The following is a 19754-nucleotide window of genomic DNA, read 5'->3' as shown; positions in this document are numbered from 1 at the left end:
CTTCGGTACATGAAAGTCACATTGCATTCCCTTACGATAAAGAGTGAATGATGCACCTTGCACTTGGGTCCCATCTGGGCCCTAGGACTAAAGCTTTCTTTTCCAGAATGAATAGAGAGTTTACTGTGCAGTTCCTATCCACCAACCATAATATGCATTCCCTGTACTATGCCATTCTTCATGGCTTTCCCTTCAATGATAATTTCCCTCCATGGATTTGTGAGCATTTTTAGATCACAGTGAAGTTATAAGCCTGAAAAAATTTGAACACAAATCCTCCCTTCCCCTCCTCCACCGATTGCCTTGAGATAAAGCATTCCAAGCAAATTTATAAACCCCTGTGCCCCCCACCCCCATGAATAAGGTATTTCCAATTTGACCATTCATCTCTTTATTTAAGTATTTAGTTCATATTAATACATATGGACTACCTTCTGACTTCAGTGTTCTCTCTTTCTGAACTAGAAGTTGTTACTTTGAAGTCTTGAGCAAATGCCACTGTTTTGAAAAATTTCAGTGCTATCAGAGTAAGGTTTTTTGTACTGTTATTTCCCTCAGTGTGGCAGTTCTCATGTCAGGAGAAGAGCAAGTAGCAACAGGGTTGAATTGATGCATTGATTCATTCATTCAGCACCTAGTTGTTGAACACCCACTCCATGCTAAATGCTATGATAGTCCTGGACTGTGGACATAAAGAAATTAGGGCCCTGCCCTATAACTTCCTTTTATTGGGAAGCACAATTGAGATAATATGGGCCAGAGCCCACAGATGACTGATCCCCAAGTCAGGGAGGTGCTGGGGCACTTCACTTGAGGTGACATGGCCAATCTGCTTTTAGTTTTGTGTCACTGTGACAAAACACCTAAGATAATCAATTTATAAGGAGGAAAGGTTTATTTGGGCTCCCAATTTCAGAGGTTTCAGTCAATGGTTTCTTACCCTTGTTACTTCTAGGCCTGTGGTAAGAGAGTATACCATAGTGGAGAAACATGGTGGGAGGAACTACTTACTGCATGGCAGCCACTAAGTGAAAGACAGGAAGGGCCCAGGGTCCCAGTATTCCCTTCCAGGACACCCCTCCAGTGACCTAACTTCTTCCCACTAGGCCCCCCTAAAGGTTCTACCACCTCCTAATGGTGTCACAGGCTGGTCACTAAGACCTTGGTGGATGCTTCCAAATGATAGCAAAGAGATATGTTGAAGAAAAATCTGGTTTTTTTATCCAATTATTTAAACTTAGTAGTTATTTAATAGCTCTTTTAAGGTGAGTGAAGAGCATTCTAGATCAAAGTCTATGGGAAAAGTTTCCTTTTTACAGGATGAGAAAAATAAAAACACAAAATATGCTCAAACGTGAAAATTTCAAGGAATTTAATCCCGAAGAATGCTGACTCTGGAAAGTTGTAGAAATGTGTTTAATTTATCTATTTCCCAACATAATTCACTTCATGTCAAGACTTTAAAATTCTTATAATAGAAAAATGGGTTTGTACCTTAAGATCTTTATGTAAAAAATAATAATAATGTGGTTATGAGTCTTCTCCACTGTTTCATCCATTTCTTTAATAATGGGAAATGAAAAATAATGACCTTCCTTCCAAGTCACATAATTACAAATTCTTAGATGAGCCAGTTAGAATTTATCTTTTAAGGATGCAGATTAGTATTCAGTTGCTTAACAGGGTGATAAAGACCCATGAGGTTATATTAAATATGTGTAATGAAAGGTTTATGATAACAGCAAAGTAGAAAATTATACCATAAGTCACATTTCCTTTTTAGAAAATAACAAATTAAGTTACACAAGTATTGCCAGCTAAGAGTCACAAAAGATGCTGTTGTAAAATATTTATGTCAAACGTGGATCCGTTTTGCCTATTAATTATAGTTAAGGTTTTTTGTTAGATTGTAAGATTTGTCTGTGGAGGAGACAAACATGTTCTGGTTTTCCTGGTGTCTTGTGCATTGTTACGGTATTCATGCTTGAATAATGTCCATATAAAATAAAAATTCCTTTAGAATTCCAGCAGGAACCATCTCTGCTTCCCATCTTACCAGTCCATGCACAACAGCATACAGACCTTGCCACCCAGTAGTAATTACCATATCAGCTTTCTTCTTTAAATTTGATGTTCTTTAAAATTCTACACTTCAGTTCAGAGAGGTCTCAACTTGCTTCATTTATATCAGCCAGCATGCTTTTCCTGCCTTAATATATTTTATTTTCTATATTTTTCTGTTCAGCTCTGTAATGTCCTTTAAAATCCTTTTTTTTTTTTTTATTGTAAACAAATGGGATACATGTCGTTTCTCTATTTGTACATGGAGTCAAGGCATACCATTTGTGTAATCATAAATTTACATAGGGTAATGTTGTTTTATTCATTCTGTTATTTTTTCCCTTCCCCCCACCCCTCCCACCCCTCTTTTCCTTCTATACAGTCCTTCCTTCCTCCATTCTTACCACCCTCTTTAACCCTAATCCTAAACCTAACCCTAACCCTAATGCTAACCCCTCCCACCCCCCATTATATGTCCTCATCCACTTATCAGCCAGATCATTTGTCCTTTATTTTTTGAGATTGGCTTATCTCACTTAGCATGATATTCTCCAATTTCATCCATTTGCCTGCAAATGCCATAATTTTATCATTCTTCATGGCGGAGTAATATTCCATTGTATATATATATGCCACAGTTTCTTTATCCATTCATCAATTGAAGGACATCTAGGTTGGTTTCACAATCTGGCTATGGTGAATTGAGCAGCAGTGAACATTGATGTGGCTGTATCTCTGTAGTATGCTGATTTTAAGTACTTTGGGTATAGGCCGAGGAGTGGGATAGCTGGGTCAAATGGTGGTTCCATTCCAAGCTTTCTGAGGAATTTCCATACTGCTTTCCAGAGTGGCTGCACTAATTTGCAACCCCACCAGCAATGTATGAGTGTACCTTTTTCCCCACATCCTCGCCAACACCTATTGTTGCTTATGTTCTTGATAATCGCCATTCTAATTGGGGTGAGATGGAATCTTAGGGTAGTTTTGATTTGCATTTCTCTTATTACTAAAGATGTTGAACATTTTTTCATATATCTGTTGATTGCTTGTACATCTTCTGTGAAGTGTCTGTTCATTTCCTTAGCCCATTTGTTGATTGGGTTATTTGTATTCTTGGTGTAGAGTTTTTTGAGTTCTTTATAGATTCTGGAAATTAGCACTCTACCTGAAGTATGAGTGGCAAAGATATTCTCCCACTCTGTAGGCTCTCTCTTCACATTGCTGAGAGTTTCCTTTGCTGAGAGAAAACTTTTTAGTTTGAATCTGTCCCAGTTGTTGATTCTTGCTTTTATTTCTTGTGCTATGGGAGTCCTGTTAAGGAAATCTGATCCTTAGCCAACAAGTTGAAGGTTTGGACCTACTTTTTCTTCTATAAGATGCAGGGTCTCTGGTCTGATTCCGAGGTCCTTGATCCATTTTAAGTTGAGTTTTGTGCAGGGTGAGAGATAGGGGTTTAGTTTCATTCTGTTGCATATGGTTTTCAGTTTTCCCAGCACCATTTGTTGAAGAGGCTATCTTTTCTACATTGCATATTTTTGGCCCCTTTGTCTAGTATGAGAAAATTGTATTTATTTGGGTTTGTGTCCGTGTCCTCTATTCCGTACCATTGATCTACCTGTCCATTTTGGTACCAATACCATGCCATTTTTGTTACTGTTGCTTTGTAGTATAGTTGAAGTTCTGGCATTGTGATACCCCCTGCTTTGCTCTTTCTGCTTAGGATTGCTTTAGCTGTTCTGGGATTTTTATTCTTCCAGATGAACTTCATGACTGCTTGCTCTAAAAGACATAGTGAAGCTCGTATCTTCAGTAGTTTCTTTTGGCAGTCACCAGCACTTCTCCTGCTTCTAAAATAATGTAACTGTTGACAACAGAGGACAGTTGGATGTCCCTTCAGATTCTGCCAATGGGGGGTGGTTTAAACTTTCAGATGGTTTAAACATTAATCAGACATGAATATGAATATTTCTTCAACACATTTTTTTAGTTAACTAACTAAATATGCCCAAATACCTGAATGTTTGTCAGCATACAGGAAGAAAAGATATCTAAATAGAGCACTGATAATTTCACTTTCCATCATATTGTAAGAGATGTGCTTTTTTAAAAGGGTAAGAAATCCCTTAGGCTACATACCATATGCAGCGTTATGTGAAGCCATCTAATATCCACAAGAGTAAATATAATGTGAACTTTAAAGTACCTTCATCATCTTTGATGATGTGCAATACAAATAAAATACACAGTGAAATTTGGAGCGTAAGTTTCTCATTCCCATATTTTAACATGAATTACCTACCATCAGTGGTTAGAAGTCACTAATAAAAAATTTTCATGAAAAAACACCCTCAGTCATTACTCTTCACTTGAAACCTGTCAGATTTGATTAAGCTTCAGAAATCCACTTCTGAGTTGGACTTTGTGTCTTGCTATCAAAGGGTAGAGTCATGTTGTAACCATGAAATAGCACAATCTGCACTGTTCCATGATAACTAATGCAGCGGTAGAGCTGAGAAACTTGAGTCTGTGGAAGATGGGAGGATGTGGGGAAGGTTTTGAAGCCACCATGTATCCTGGTCTGTTTACCTTTGGAAGAAACGTGTCATCCGTGTGTCTTCACAGGGGAGGAGCTGTGCTCCAGCCTTAAACAAGGCTGCGCCTTGGACTGTCCCTTCGGCTTCCTAACTGATGCCCACAACTGCGAGATCTGTCAGTGCCGCCCACGGCCCAAGAAGTGCAGACCTATAATGTGTGACAAGTATTGTCCACTTGGATACCTGTACGTATTTCTCAATTCAGAAAAACCCGCCCTTCGGTGGAACCTGTTGAGATGTTCGCACCCATTCTGTTAGCCATTTGGTGTGTTTGTGAAGAAGTCAGTCATGTTCCAAGTCCAGAATATCTGTGCTGGTTTTATAGTCATTCAGAAAGCAGGGAAAGAAATGTGTCTCCAAAGGAAAGAGTGAAGTCTTATTCTTGCTCTTTTGTGTAAATGTGCCAAAAACACTCTATGTCTGCTGTGTGAGACTTCCCCATAGCAAGGTCCTTTGGACACTACCCCAGGCCAGTGGGGATAGAATTGTCATGTGTTAGTGGCACAGCTTTTCACAGCTGTCCTAGGAACTGCTTTGTGATACTTTATTTAACCCATACAGTCAACAGCCACTCCTTCGTCATACTGGGTACCCTGCCTGCCATGCTGACATTTCTAACTCTGGAGCTAGTCAACATTTCATGTTTTCTTTACATGACAGATTTTATGAGTTTCCTTGGAGATGAGGTCCCTGGTTTGTATTTTTAAATATATATTGAGTCAGCCCCTACAAAAATCTAGATTATTCCATGAGGGAAATAAACATTTCATATTTGTTTCTTTAGTCTCAGTATAGACCAAAATGCTATTATTTCAATTTCTACCTTTTATGACAAGCTAATCCATTTAAAAACAAATCACTTTTCAGAATCTTATTTCATCATTTTTTCTACTTGCTTTCTTCCATTTCAATCTTTGTGCCTTTCCAATTTGTTTAGTTATATCAAATTATATGGAACTTAGATCCATCATCCTTTGTCCATCTTATTTCATTCATTTTTTTTATCCTTCCTTTTGAAAATTCTCAATTGGAATAGATCTTTATTCTCAATTTTAATTGGATACTTAAGTTGAAAACATTTTTCTTAAAAATGTTCCAAATAAACATAAACTATCATTTTCTTAATTCTAAAATATGAGAACAATAAAAGCATAGTTATTTCACTACTTAACTGCTAATATAAGATAAAGTATCAGCATTATAGTAGCAGCCACTTACTAGTGTTATGACAGTTCAGAATCAAGGCTACTTGCAAACTTAACCTTCATATTTGAGGGAAATTTCTTGGTAGATTACAGATTGCATTTTGCATTCATTCAGGGGGAACCCAGTTGACTGTCATGGGCCACTGGCTCTTTTACTAAGGAAAACATGTGTTTAAGGACAACCTTTGAAAAAGAAATCTTGACTAGATAGGCTATGGGAGTATTAGGACAAAGGTGGCCTTCCCTACCCCTTGGTGAACCATCAGCTCATGCATACAGCAGGTGCTGACAGTTGGGACGGAGGATTCATGAATGCGTGAAAAATGAACCCAAATCTCAAAAATGATGCAATATATGACATAAAGCTGTCATTCATTTACCTTATTATGTAGAAATAAAGGAATAGACCCTAGTGTTCACTACTTATTTCACTTAGCAAAATGTATTTTAGTTGTCACTTGAACAGACAGACGTAACTTGTCAAAGGTTTCTCATAGGACCATCTTCTAGAGCCCCTTCACTTGTCCACGAGAAAGAACAGGAATTCTGTTTCAGTTGACTGCTACTTTAGTGGTACTTGGGTTGGAACATGAAGGTAAATAGAACAGTTATTTTTTTCCCTTAGAGGTGTAGAAACTCAGCTAGGACCAGGCCTATAGAGGAGATGCTAAGCCTGCAAGTGCTCAGTACTGCAGTGTGGAGAGTGGGTGAGCTTCTTGTGTTACTCTCTTTTTGAAGAAAATTAAGTAGTGTTGGTAAGAAACTTTTTGTCCAAAAAATCTCCACTTAATGTTTTTTATAAATGTCTATTTATTTATTTGATATTGATGTTATTGCAACACAGAATATGGATAAGCTTATTAAGGAGAATAAAAAAAGTTCCTCCAGACTTTTTCCTTTATTCCTCTGCACTTAGGACATACCTAAGGGATGGAGGCTATTCTTTCCTACCTAGACCAATGAAGTAATTACTGGACCTTGATTGTGGGGCCTCTTAATAACCCTTTTACTCTTTATCAACATTCATATAGCCCTTTCTGGTCTGCAGGTCCTTAAGTCTTCTCTTCCTATCTTCTAGAAGTTTAGTAGATACCTCACTAAAATTTTTACTAGTGTCTAGAATTTCTCAGGGAATGTGATCATGTGAGGAATTCTACAATCCTAACAAAATAAAAATTTGTGCCTAATGCTAATCTCCAACATTGATGGATCCTTCACCTTTGTATTATATGGTTACACATGCATTTTTTATATTGGTACCACTTTTCCTAATTAAATCAACAATCATGTCATTGAGATTCTGACCAGCATGTCCCAGAAACACAGAAGTGCCCAGGCAGTTCTAAACCTCGGTCATGGTGGGTGGTGATCCACCCACAGGGATCTAATTACATGTCACCCTAGGAGTTTTAAGAGCAGAAGTCCAGTCATTCTGCTTAAATGGCAATATCACTTCATTGACCCTTGGTCTGAGTGGTTGGGCATCATTTGAGACTTTGATTTTCTGACCTCTGGCAAAATTTTAATTACCCAGGAAGAATAAGCATGGCTGTGACATCTGTCGCTGTAGGAAATGTCCGGAGCTCCCATGCAGTAAAATCTGCCCCTTGGGCTTCCAGCAAGACAATCATGGCTGTCTTATCTGCAAGTGCAGAGGTAAGTGTGAACACACAGCCCTTCCCCCTTAAAGCAGCCAGGGCTACAGGAACAAAGAGCAGAAGGACATCCTGCAAATGGAATGGTTTAAGTGATTGCTGCCTGCTCTGACACAATTGTCACTCTCCGTGGGACCCCACGGGACTCTTTTTTCATTTCATCTTAATGGAATGAAAGGGCTCAGAACAGAATTTAAACGAAGCCTATGATGGATAAGCACATTGACCAAATTAATCACTTCTTAGCTCTTCACTTTTGCTTGTCTCAGGAACTTTAGCCTAGAACAAAAGTTTATCTTGGCCTCTGTAAAGTCCCCCTCTGTTCAGAAATGGGACTGATACAACTAACAGTAGAACCTCCTTTCAGTGCCCTTGAGGTTGGTGCAGTTGAAGATATGCTCGTGTGTTTCATAACAGTTTTCTGTGAGAATTTAGACATGAACTGAGTAGCACATGCCAGCCTAGAACCGCGTGTGAGCACACATCCCAAGCATCCCACTTGCTGAGACGTCCTGCCTCAGGCCACTCCTGAAGTCATTAAGTGTGCACCCAGATTACCATTCCTGCCCTTTTCTCAGCCCTGCCCTGCTACCCATCCAGTTTAGTTTGTTGTAGTTGTTAACATGATACATTGATTAAGCAATAAAAGATCACTAAAGTTTGCTCAGCCGTTTTTCAGTTAGACAGTTACCACCTTAATGGTGTTTTGAGGAGGTCAGAGTAAACAAACCTCTAGTCAATTGCTTCAGTTGTTCTACAGAACAAAAATCTGTTCATTGCAAGAGGCCCAGGGTTTCCCTACTAGACAAAGCTTCTAGAGAAATGATTCTCCATCTATTAAACATATATGAAGCATTCATCATAAAATCAGTTTGATTATTATGCGAAATACCACAGGGAAAGGAATAGAAGTTAGCCTGCTAATAGGAAAGAAACACATGAGTAAGCTTTTCTCTTTTTTCTTCTTTCAAGATTAAAAGCCTGTTGACTTAAATTCTTTTCCTGAGCATTTCCCATGATCACTTGACTGTCCTTCATAGACGTAGTTGTTGGTGGCCAAGTTCCATCCCCTATAAGAACACAACAGGTACTTCTTCTGTGCTGTAGCTGCTTCTTCACCAGGCTGCCTTCTGTCTGTCCAGAGGTCCCTGCTTCCGCCAGGCCACCTGTCCAGTCAGGCACATGTCTGTCCATGGATGGCCATCATCATAAAAATGAGGAAAGCTGGCATGATGGGTGCCGGGAATGCTACTGTCACAATGGACGGGAAATGTGTGCCCTGATCACCTGCCCAGTGCCTGCCTGTGGCAACCCCACCATTCATCCGGGACAGTGCTGCCCGTCATGTGCAGGTAACAGCTGACTGTCCTCTCACTTGTTTCAAATGCAGAGGGTTCCTGCCTCGCAGGGCCTCATGTGCACCTGTGACTCTGGGGGAAATATGGAGATGACCCCTGGGACACTTTCCTGCTCTCCGTGCCTTCTGTAAACAACAGCCACAGAATCGGCCGAGTACTATAAATGATTAGCAAAAGACCAGAGAAATTTCTGAAGCTCTAGAAACTATTTTTGAGTGGTTTACTCAATTATATTGATTTTTAAACTATTGGTTTATAAAGGATGTGGGCTTATATACTTAAATCCAGCTCTCTGTTTTACTGATAGTGTATTAAAGCTGACTGTTTTAGTTTGAGGGGATTGGTGCTAGTTTTATTATACAAAAGCTTATCTCTTATCCACTGATATCCTGAGAGGGAAAGAATTACCAAAGTCTGTGGCTGTTGCTCTTTTTTAAATCAATGGACATGTGGCACTCTTGCCAAGTGGAGAAGTCTAGAGTGACCACACATTTAAAGTCATAATAACAGTGATCGAAGTAAGTTACTAGAAGGACAGAACAGATTTTTAATTAATGGGGGTCTAAATTACAGTTGTCAATAACAGTAATTATTATCATAACTTCTCATCTAGTGCCTTTTTTCTAATGCGCTCATCATAGTTCCATATCTGTTATTTTTTCCTCTGATGCAAGCCACTTTGGGTTAGGGGAACAATGCTTAGACTGTCTTTCATTTGGGAAAAAAAAGCATAGAAATATTAACTCTCTTACCAAAAGCAAAAGAGTCAGCTGAAAGACCAGGGAGAAGTAGGGTCTTCTGATTCTCACATAGGGTTTCTTTCAAAGTACAAGTCTACTGTCATATTTTGAAGTCATGATTATTTTTCCTCTGGTTCCGCATCTCCATGTGGATAAGTCCATTTGTGTAAAGGGTATAGGAAGGAGCCTGAGGTCTGGCCATTTTGCACCAAGGCAGGACTAGCCTGGGAAGGGAAGTGGCTTGTGCTAGCCATAGAGCACCTGTGTTGCATCCCATGTCATGGGACACATAAAGTTCCTTCAGCTCTGAGATTCTGTATACCTCAGTAATTATTCCATCAACCTGGCAGGCAGCTCCCATACATCTGTAGAGGACCAGGTTGCAATGCAGAAGAAATGACTTGACTTGTTTCCCCAGAGTTCAGTTAGATACTCCCTGCTTCAAAACTTTTCCTTTTCAACTATTTTCCTCGTTAAATGTGAAACACCATGGTGTCTGCCAGATCAGAAGGTAAATAAGCAGTTTAATGAGATAGGATTCTGTATTGACTCTTAAGGGAAGGAAAAATAATTTGTTCCCTTAAGACCTGTGTTTTAATTACAGATGCGAATGCATAGAGTGCAAACCTGCATCTGGCTGTCTCTTAAACATACATATGCTCAGTGAGGAAGTCTAGGAGTCAGATCAGTGGCAATGCAGAGTCATGACCAAGAAGAGATGACTGATCCAAAACTGAAAGTCAGTAAATCCAGAAGTATGTTTCTCTGTTAGAGATTACAGAACTCTCATATAATATTAGTGAAGGTGTGCAACTGTGTGCATATACATGTACAAACGCATTCTTATGTATGAGTGCGTAGTCATGCTTTTTCCAAAGTCTTGTCTTTAATGGATTGCCACCTGCAGATTCTTCCTACTAGAAGCCCTAGAGCCATTTGTACTTGTGGACTCTACTTTAAAGACTCGCCTCCTCCATTCAGGGACACCCGATTTTTTCTTGAGTGAACAGCAATCAAACTCCTAATAGAATAGTCATCAGATAATACCGTCTCTTTTATTTTTCTCTTTCTCCATCCTCTTTTTCTTTCCTCTTCGTCTCTCCAGGCCCTCTTGTGTTTTGCCTTGTGTCACGTGATAGAGGAAGGGGAATAGGGAGATAGGACACCTTCAGGCGCACACATCTCCTCCTTCCCGCTCACTCCATGTCCAATTTAAAAGGGTGACAGTTGTCAGTCCTCTCAGAACCCTTTTTAAGTGCAGTAAGGGAGCCTTCTTCCAACATTAGTTTGTTGGCACACTCTTGAACAATTTTTCTTTCTTTATAAAGCACAGGAAATGTACGTTCATCATCATTTCCCAGCTCATCTTTGGTTCCAATTACCTTCATCTGTGCTGTTTGTGAACTAGAAAGTTTGGAGCAGTTGCTTGTGAATGTAAGCACTGACTAATGTCAGCTTTCTGAGCTGTATCCCCTTGGTCAAAGTTCCCTTGAAGATGCAGCTGTACTGAAAGTTACTTCCTTCACTGGAAGTTGGCCCATACCACTTTATTTCATCAGTATCATCAGCTCTCATGCCGACCCTAGGAGACTGCAGCTCTGAGCATCTCTGCACAGGCAGGGTGGTGTCTTGGGGCCCAGGATCCATAGAGCTTCAGGCATGAGCCAGCCGTGATGTCTCCAGACTGTTTCTCAGCAGGACTCCACACTGTCAACACCTCCTTGAAGTGCGTGTTGTGTTTGGACTACACGAATATGGTTAATGTCTTCATTCTTTTCATTTTCCCAGCCCAACTTCAGGGCAACTCCCAGGGCCTCTCCAGACATTCCAACATTAAATTCCCTCTCTATCATTATCATCTCACCAAGGGACCAAAACCAGCTCTCCTCTGGGGAAAGAAATCATAGTTATCATCAGCTTCTAGGCACTTACCTCTCTGGACGATGATATCGCCAAACAAATGTTTAGTCTCAGGTGAGAGTTTTCAGACTGTTGATTCCACAGGAGCATTCCTGCTCAGTGTGCTGGCGGCTGGCTGAGATTAGGTGTGGCCTGTTGACAGCAGGACGTATTTCCAAGCATAAAAGTGCTCAGGATCCCAGAGATAATGAAATGGATAGGGCATACATCATTTGGAAGTTTTGTTTAACTGGAAGTCTATCCATTATCCAAACAACCATAGGCGTGGGTTCCAGGCCCTTGAATGCTCTCCATACTCTGAGCTCGCAGTTTCCACATTTGAGAAACAGAACGGCAGGGCCTACCTCACAAGGTCGATGTAAAGAATAAGTGTAGAGCGCTTAGCTTGGAAATAATTGGACTGCTGCAAGCATTCAGTAAATGGAAGGAAGGCCTTTATTCTAGGCAACTGCACCTTCTTAGGGAGTCTCGAATAGAATTCCCTCCCTGTAATTAAATTCTTATTGAATTCTTTCATGATTATTGACAAACGCAAGCCGCTTGAGCCTCACTTCATGAGATTTGCTGTTCTGCCATTGTCTTCTCTTTCCATGCGTGGAATATTTCTCCTCTTTTCTTCGTTATTCCCTTGATGAGAGTAGAATAAGATACTCTTCAGACAATTCCTCCTTTTTCTCCCTTAAAGCAAATGGTACCAGGTTCTTCAAGAGCTGGAAAGACTGCAAATGGATAACTCCATGTGGTTTGATGTTGTTTCATTCCCCAGATGACTTCGTGGTCCAGAAGCCAGAGCTCAGCACTCCTTCCATTTGCCATGCACCCGGAGGAGAATACTTTGTGGAAGGAGAAACGTGGAATATCGACTCCTGTACTCAGTGCACCTGCCACAGTGGCCGGGTACTGTGTGAGACAGAGGTGTGCCCACCGCTGCTCTGCCAGAACCCCTCGCGCACCCAGGACTCCTGCTGCCCCCAGTGTACAGGTAACCAATGTGGCACCTCAGCCCCACACTGGCCGGGGAGGACACAGCTTTGGGTGTTTCATTTTGCAGGGCCAGCAGGTCAGGGTGAACCCCACCTGGGAGCACACCAAACTTCGCAACTTGGGCAGGAACATCAGGCAGCCTGCTTCCTAAATTCATTCCCCTCTCTCGGCCATATACTTGTGCAATCAATTTGCCTTGCACCTGAGTTAACTATGAAAAAGAAAGGTGATTGTGTGTTTCTGACATTTTCTTCCTTAACCCTACATCTCAGACTCTGGGAATAAAACTGAATATAGTTATTCTGCACCAAATCATTCCAAATTTTGCTATTGTGAGACGTCATCTTTGTCTCTTAACAAATAGGAGGAACAGTTATTGATAATGCAAATAAAATTATTGAAAAGATGTGAAGGTGGTGAAGATACTTTGAAATGTGCCTAATGCCACTGCCTCAAACCTATAATGCTGAATTAGTTAAGACTCAAGAGTATTAAATGACTAACTTTGCATACGTATGTAGAGTATTACTATTTTTTCTTTTTTTCTTAGACCTTAGGTTAATTTATGGTCATGAAAGAAATATGGTCTAATGAAAATTTTTTAGGATTTTAAACATAAGTTACTGGGTTTGTAACTTAAATAGTACTAATAATTATGACTTTTTTAAAAGTTATTTTATTTTCACATATAAAATTACCAAGTTAGCAGAACAACTGGTTTTGTTTTGGTGTTCCTTAAACTTCCCATCCTTTCAAATTATATCAGTAGCTGCTTAACCTTCTGAGCATATATCATTAAAGCATTTCTACTTAGTAAAATGTAAACCCTTGTATGTTATTATTTTTTAATTGGTTATCTAGTTGCTTCTTCAGAATCTATTGTTCCAGCATATTCAGTATCTAAGTCCTTCACAGATTCATGTTGATGGTTTTTCTAAACTGCATCAGGTGAACATGTAGGGATAGCCACATAATTTGCCACCATCACCATGCATTGCAGCCAAGGTATCATCATCTTAGAACAAAATCTTTGGTGTAATTAGCAGCCTTATTAATCTGACAAGTGTAATTAATGGACATCTTTTCTAGCATAAGAAATAGTTCATATGTGTTCAGTTTTTAGGACATTTGACCTATGCCCACTGTATTTTTATCGTTATCATTGTTGTTCCCAGATCAATACCCTGCTGATTGTTGTTCCTATTAATAACGAGCCTTGACTGTTCACATCCTCCTGGTAGAAACCATTGGCGTGTTCTGGTCATTGGTGACAATGAGCTTATGTCTATTCAGTTACAGATAGCTCTGCAATGTCTGAATTGAGCCACGGGGATTATGAGATTTAATGAAAATAGAAATGACTCCTATCATGTAGAGCAATAGTCCAAAAGAAGAAGCCAAACAACCCAGTGTTCCAGTTAAGTAAATAGTGATTAAGGAGGAGGAGGACGGCCTTGAGAAGGAGGATTTAAGGGTGCACATAGCCCAGGGAGCTTTTGCTGAAGAAGTGCCCCTGCTGCCATGTGGTCCAGGATCACAGCGAACAAGGAATTGATGGTGGGAGGGATGGTGGGGAAGGCACTTTTCGAGGACCACTAGCCCAGATTCATTGGTGGGACCCCTGACTAGACTAGAGGTGAACCTAGGAAGAAAAGAAGAGCTCTGTGGAAATGGGCCTCCTGAGAGTGCCACGGCCTGATTTCTTGGACAGGGTGCACATGTGCCAAACTCCACAGGTCCCGCAAGCAAGGAGGGGCATTCCTTCACTCCCCTTAGATTGAGCAAGCTCCCAAATGGCTTTGACTTTTCACTTATAAAGTTGGACCTGGGTGGTGCTTTATTATTTTTTTTTCCATATAACTTGAGAGAAACTTCAATGATATCCCTCATCTTAAACCTTAGGACTTTTTATTTTACATGTCAGTATTCCAAAGGTAATTCTTACATCTGTGAATCAATGTGTAGCTGGAATAATCTATATTTTAAAATGAGCTCCCTCCCCTGCCATGGATCTTTCTGAACTTTCCATTCATAACTGTATTATAGCAATAAAAAGATAAAAAGTCTTAAAAACTCAAATCATTTTTTTCACAGCATAGTAAACTTCAAAAGTATCATTGATTGGCATATTACACATCTAGAAAAATACCATCTCTAATCTTAGGACACTTGTATTCTGAAATGGTCTGAAGTGATGCACTGTACACAAGAATGACCGCATACTTCATGGTGTTCCCATTTCTGAGATACCCTGTCATTCCCTCACCTTCCTCTGGCCTGGCTTAGAGCAAAGTCTTGAACTGAGATGGGCTCATGAAGACAGATGAAGCATCCCTGCAGGCACCCTAATTCCCCAAAGTAAAAATGAGCTACAATAGAATAGCATTTGTTTCTTCTAACTTTTAAATTTTTTTTTCAAGTTTTATTTTCTAGAAGTGAAAGAAAAGTATAGCAGAGAAGAGAGAGGGAGGTAAAAAAAAAAAAAAAAAGTGTATGATCACCAGTAAAAAGCACCAATAAAAATGAAAGGAGTTAATGTTTGGAAGCAGAAGTAGAAAGAAGGCAGGTCTCTGAGACAGAAAATGTGGGAAGAAATGCTCAAAGAAAGAAAATAACAGGCAAGATTACTTTCCAGTCAGGGTTTGGTGGAAGCACCTGACATAGTGAAAGAACACTACACACTGTGCATCCCAGCTGTAACTCATCAGGACACATCCTGGTGTCCTTTGGGGTCTTCTCTGGGCCTCAATAAGAAGCCTCTGGAGTCTAGAGTTTTCATTTTCATTGTCATTCATTGCTTCATTACCACTGTCCCTGCTTCCTCATCTCAATTTTTAGAAGCAGAGTTGGGCATTACTTGCAAGAGCCAAGCTAATATGACCCATAGAACCTTTGTGATTTGCAGGTCCCAATGTGGATAAGCATGAGTTGTCCTTATTTCCAGCCAAAGCACAAGTTAGCAGTGACCAGTCTCTTAAAGAAGAAATTATCCCTGGGCAGAGATGACTTCAAAAAGGTCACTGAGAAAGTAGTCCTATTTTACTGTCTTTAGTCTCCTATATATGAATGGAATCTGTGGAACCATACCTGAAATAGGGCCCAGGGTGCGTTGGGAGCAGTAGAACCAATGGCTGTTCTTTCACAGTGCTTCTGCCTTCCAGGCTGGTAATAGGGAGATGGAAATATTTAAGGAGAGGATTTGGGCCAATTCTGTTATGTTATGCTGGCCTCCCTCTGGCCCTCAGAAAGGTCCCCAAACAAGCAACTTCCCTGGTCCTCAAAGAGACTCTTCTTGTCAAATCAAACTCGTTGGCCATAGGGTGTATTCATAAAGCAGATGGAAGGAGAATGTGACATTTAGAGTTTCTGCATCATGCAATAACTTCATGTCTGTCTCAGTTATTTCAGTTTCATGGCTCAAAATAGCAGAGTTCATGCAGTTGATTGAGAAAGGAACGTATCATTGAGAAAATGTAGTTCTCTTAGGGTTTTGCCAAGTATGACTGCTATGGTTCTTTCTGGACTCTTGAAGTGCTTTCTTTCATCAGAGAGATTGTGATATTTCTCAGATGGGAACCTTACTAACTTACATTTTCTTTTCTCATATCTGAAAGATTTCTACTTGGGGTTTCAGTTTTTGTTAATTAATTTTATTAATTTCAGTTTAGCTCATAAACTCAAATGGAAGACAGTACACTTCTCAATCTGATAATGAACCTGTAACATCCAAAGAAATGCCTGGGATTTCTGATGATGCTTTTCTATTTCAAGTTGTAGTTTGATCTAGGGACCCTCTGGTCTAAGTCTTTAAATAGGAAAGACACAGATGACTTGCAGGTAGTTTCTTTGCAAGTGGTTATATCCCTGTGTGAGATTTAGATTTCTCATCTTTTCAACCATGAATGTGAAACCTAAACTTTGGGAAGTAAGTTTGGTGTTTTTTGAAAGTCTGATAGGATGAAAATCTGTATAAATTGATAAGGATTGCACATAGCTGTAAGTAAAGGGGAAAAGTGGCTACAAGTTTTAAACAAATAGAGGTTTATTTTACATCCATTATAAGAGGTTGGAGACACATGTGTATCAACATTGACTCAGTGGCTCAGTGATGTTGAGGTCTTTCTGTAATGGAATGATAAGGATGTTACAGCTACAATCAGCACACGCATTGCTTTTGCATCCAGTTTAGCTCATGAAGTGAAATGAAAGATATGATGCATCTCAATACAGTAGTAAATCCATAAATAAGTAGCAAGTGAAAAATAATAGTTCTGTTAATTGCAGGTATTGCTCATTTATTGCTGGAGATAATGCATGCTTTCTTTTTAAGAGAAGAAGAATGAGGACGAATGGTAGTAGCAACACATCTACCCTTGGAAAAAGTGACAGTTTTCCTGAAATGGCCTCATTATGCTTGAGCTACAGCTCAGTGACCTGACCTCCCTAGTTGCAAGGCAGATTGTCCTGATTGATTTTTCACACACTGTGATCCAAGACCTGAGACCACCCCGGGAAAATCAAGACTGTGTTAAGCTAAAGAAGAAGAGTAGAACGTATGTTGTATATACAAATAACAGAATCTCTGTGGCAGGTCTTTTTTGATCTTTGTTATTTTTGTTTTAAAATTCAAGACCCTGCCTGAATCAGACTTCCTGATTTGAAACTGAGTTGTTTTTTTTTTTTTTAAGGTGGCACCCAGACCATAGTGACTAGGTGTGTTTTTGCTAAATCTGAGTAACAACCCACCATGTTGCACAGTCGGTAGCCTCCAGCATCTCCTTTGCTGACCTGTGTGTTCATTTTTCCAGATGAACCTCTTCAGCCTTCCTCATCCCATAATGAGAGCGTGCCTAGTTACTGCAAAAATGATGAAGGGGATATATTCCTGGCAGCTGAGTCCTGGAAGCCTGACGTTTGTACCAGCTGTGTATGCATGGATAGCATAATTAGCTGTTACTCTGAGTCTTGCCCTTCCGTATCCTGTGAAAGACCTGTTTTGAGAAAAGGCCAGTGTTGTCCATACTGCCTAGGTAAGACCAAGAAAAAAATCTTTCATCTCTGCCAATGGCCACTCAATCGACATTGACAGCCATTTGCTGGATCAGTTAATATTTTTGAAATTGGTTTTTCTGGTTGACATGCCGCACAGACCAATGTAGGAACACCAAGTAGGGAAAGGATGCAGAAGAGGTGCTCCCAAGATGAAACACATAAAGAATTAAGAAATTTCTCAGAATGTAATATTATAGCACTGTCATATTCTATTGGGATCCTTTGCTGGTTTAGGATTTTCAGTATCAGAACCCTATTTCTCCACCTGATTATTTTCAGTGATCTTTTTTTTTTTTTTTCCCATTTCTCATATTAAAGTACACTTAGTGTATAAAATGTGCCACAGCCCGAGTTCTACCAAGTGTGAAATGTTAATTTAATCTCCCAGCTTTTCCTGTCTTGGGGCAGTTAATTGATTCTACTTAGGCCGCGTGATTGTCATGTTGATGGCCTAGGCACACAGAGGCCTGAGTAACTGACAGAGCCCTCTCCTTCTTGTGACCCCTGGTGATACATCTTATGAGCAGAGGACATAGGCATGTTAGCCCCTAACATCCCTACCAAACTGGTCCTTTGAACATAAGCCAGGTACTGTTCCAGGAACCAGAAGGCGAGACTGAAACAGCTGGCTCCTCTAATCAAGGACTGTTCCTGCTCCCAAGCCTGTCACTCTGTTACTGCTTTTGCATCCAGTTTAGCTCATAAAGTCAAATGAAAAACAAGACGTATCTCAATCTGAGAGTGAACCCTTCATCAGAGTAGCAAATGAAAAATTATTTCCATTTTATTAATTGAGGTATCCTGCATTTATTGTTGGAGATTTTGCATGCTTTCTAGCCACCAATCATTGCAAATATTTGGAGTGATACCTGGGGGGAAAAGAGATATTCAGGCCACAGAGTTTTGTGACAGTTATGACACCGTCTTTTTCAGGAATCTTACAGAGCTAGATTTTCTCAACATAATGACCGAAAAGAATTAAAAATTATGTTTGGGAAGCTAGGATCTCTCCTTTAGAGTGACCATCTATGTAATTTGTTCTTCAAGCCTTGATACTTTTGAGGGTGAAATGGAGCCTGTTAATAATTATGGTGGGACAACAGGTATAGACTGGAAGTGTCTATAGCAAACGGGAACATATGATAGCTCTTAGTGACTGGGACGTGGGCCTCTCTGTACTGCCCCTAAGTTCTGTTAGCTCTTAAATGGAGCCGAAAATATATCGAGGCATATATCCAATTTAGTGCCGCTTACTTTTTCAAAATTCTCGAGATTGTTAAGATGAAAAGTTCCTGTTGTGTTTTGCTGTCTAACTGGTAAATATGTAATTAGTAAATTTCTCAACTAGTAAATTTGTTGCCATATACTAGTCAACCATGTCTCTTTCTCACAAAACCAAATTGGTGAATTCAGAGTTGTGAAAGGAAACCTGCAAATCATAGGATTCTATGTCCATCCTTTTGCAGTTTTCTTTTTTTTTTTTTTTTTCTTTCTTTCTTATTTCCAATTTCTGGATCATTTTAAAATATACATCATTCTCAACATCAATTTGGCTTTGATTTTTATGTTAGATTACAAGCACTTTCACTAAATTGTGGCTCATATAAAGCTCACAATTGCACAGCGGAAATTCTGTGTCACACACATGTAGCTCTACAACTGCCCGCCTCCACCTCCAACCCCCAGTGAGACAGGTGTAATTGTGTTCCATAATCCTGCCTCCTCTGGGGAAGGTGTGAGCAAGGGTTAAGACTTGATGAACAGTACCCGTGTGCCCCATTCCCTCCTCCATCTTAGCACTTGGTGCGTGTTGTTGTGGTACTTTAATAGTCTTGAGCCCTTCCATCCACCTCTTGCTTATTTGGTGAATAACCTTACCTTTGCTCACATAGCCCCGCTATGTCCAAACATTGGAAGTTCTGCTCATGACTCTGATTCAGGGATTTTCTGTGGGATTCTCAGGTTTGTTCAGGGCCTTTTCTCTCACAGGCTAAAAGATTCTGTCGTCTAGTCAGCTTCATCTCTGTCACAGTGCCAACCTGGGTGAGGCCAGCACAGTCAAAGGCCCGTACCGGCTGTGCCTCAGTGGCAGCCAAGGTTACCATATGCAGAGATCACCTAGCAAAGGAAAGGGGGGGCATGCCACTGTTTGCCATGCCTTAAAGCACCTGGTGACTTTTCCAGA

At 40.1% G+C, this 19754-nt stretch overlaps 1 protein-coding gene across 6 annotated transcripts in view; it reads left to right on the top strand.

The window, feature by feature from the left end:
- The window catches only part of CRIM1 (cysteine rich transmembrane BMP regulator 1), a 186810-nt gene that overhangs the window by 142310 nt on the left and 24746 nt on the right, over nt 1–19754 (top strand). For 4 of the 6 annotated variants that reach the window (XM_079109590.1, XM_079109593.1, XM_079109589.1 and 1 more), the window contains 5 exons: nt 4684–4840; nt 7395–7516; nt 8658–8867; nt 12300–12515; nt 17326–17547. In XM_079109590.1, coding sequence (XP_078965716.1) covers nt 4684–4840; nt 7395–7516; nt 8658–8867; nt 12300–12515; nt 17326–17547 — 927 coding nt within the window. The remainder of the gene's footprint in view (nt 1–4683; nt 4841–7394; nt 7517–8657; nt 8868–12299; nt 12516–17325; nt 17548–19754) is intronic. The other 2 variants (XM_079109591.1, XM_079109592.1) reach the window with 2 other exon arrangements.

Source organism: Sciurus vulgaris (genome assembly GCF_902686455.1).
Source record: "Sciurus vulgaris genome assembly, chromosome: 14".
Lineage (NCBI taxonomy): Eukaryota > Metazoa > Chordata > Mammalia > Rodentia > Sciuridae > Sciurus > Sciurus vulgaris.
Note: the sequence above shows the minus strand (reverse complement) of the source record. Positions and strands in the feature narration are given on the sequence as shown.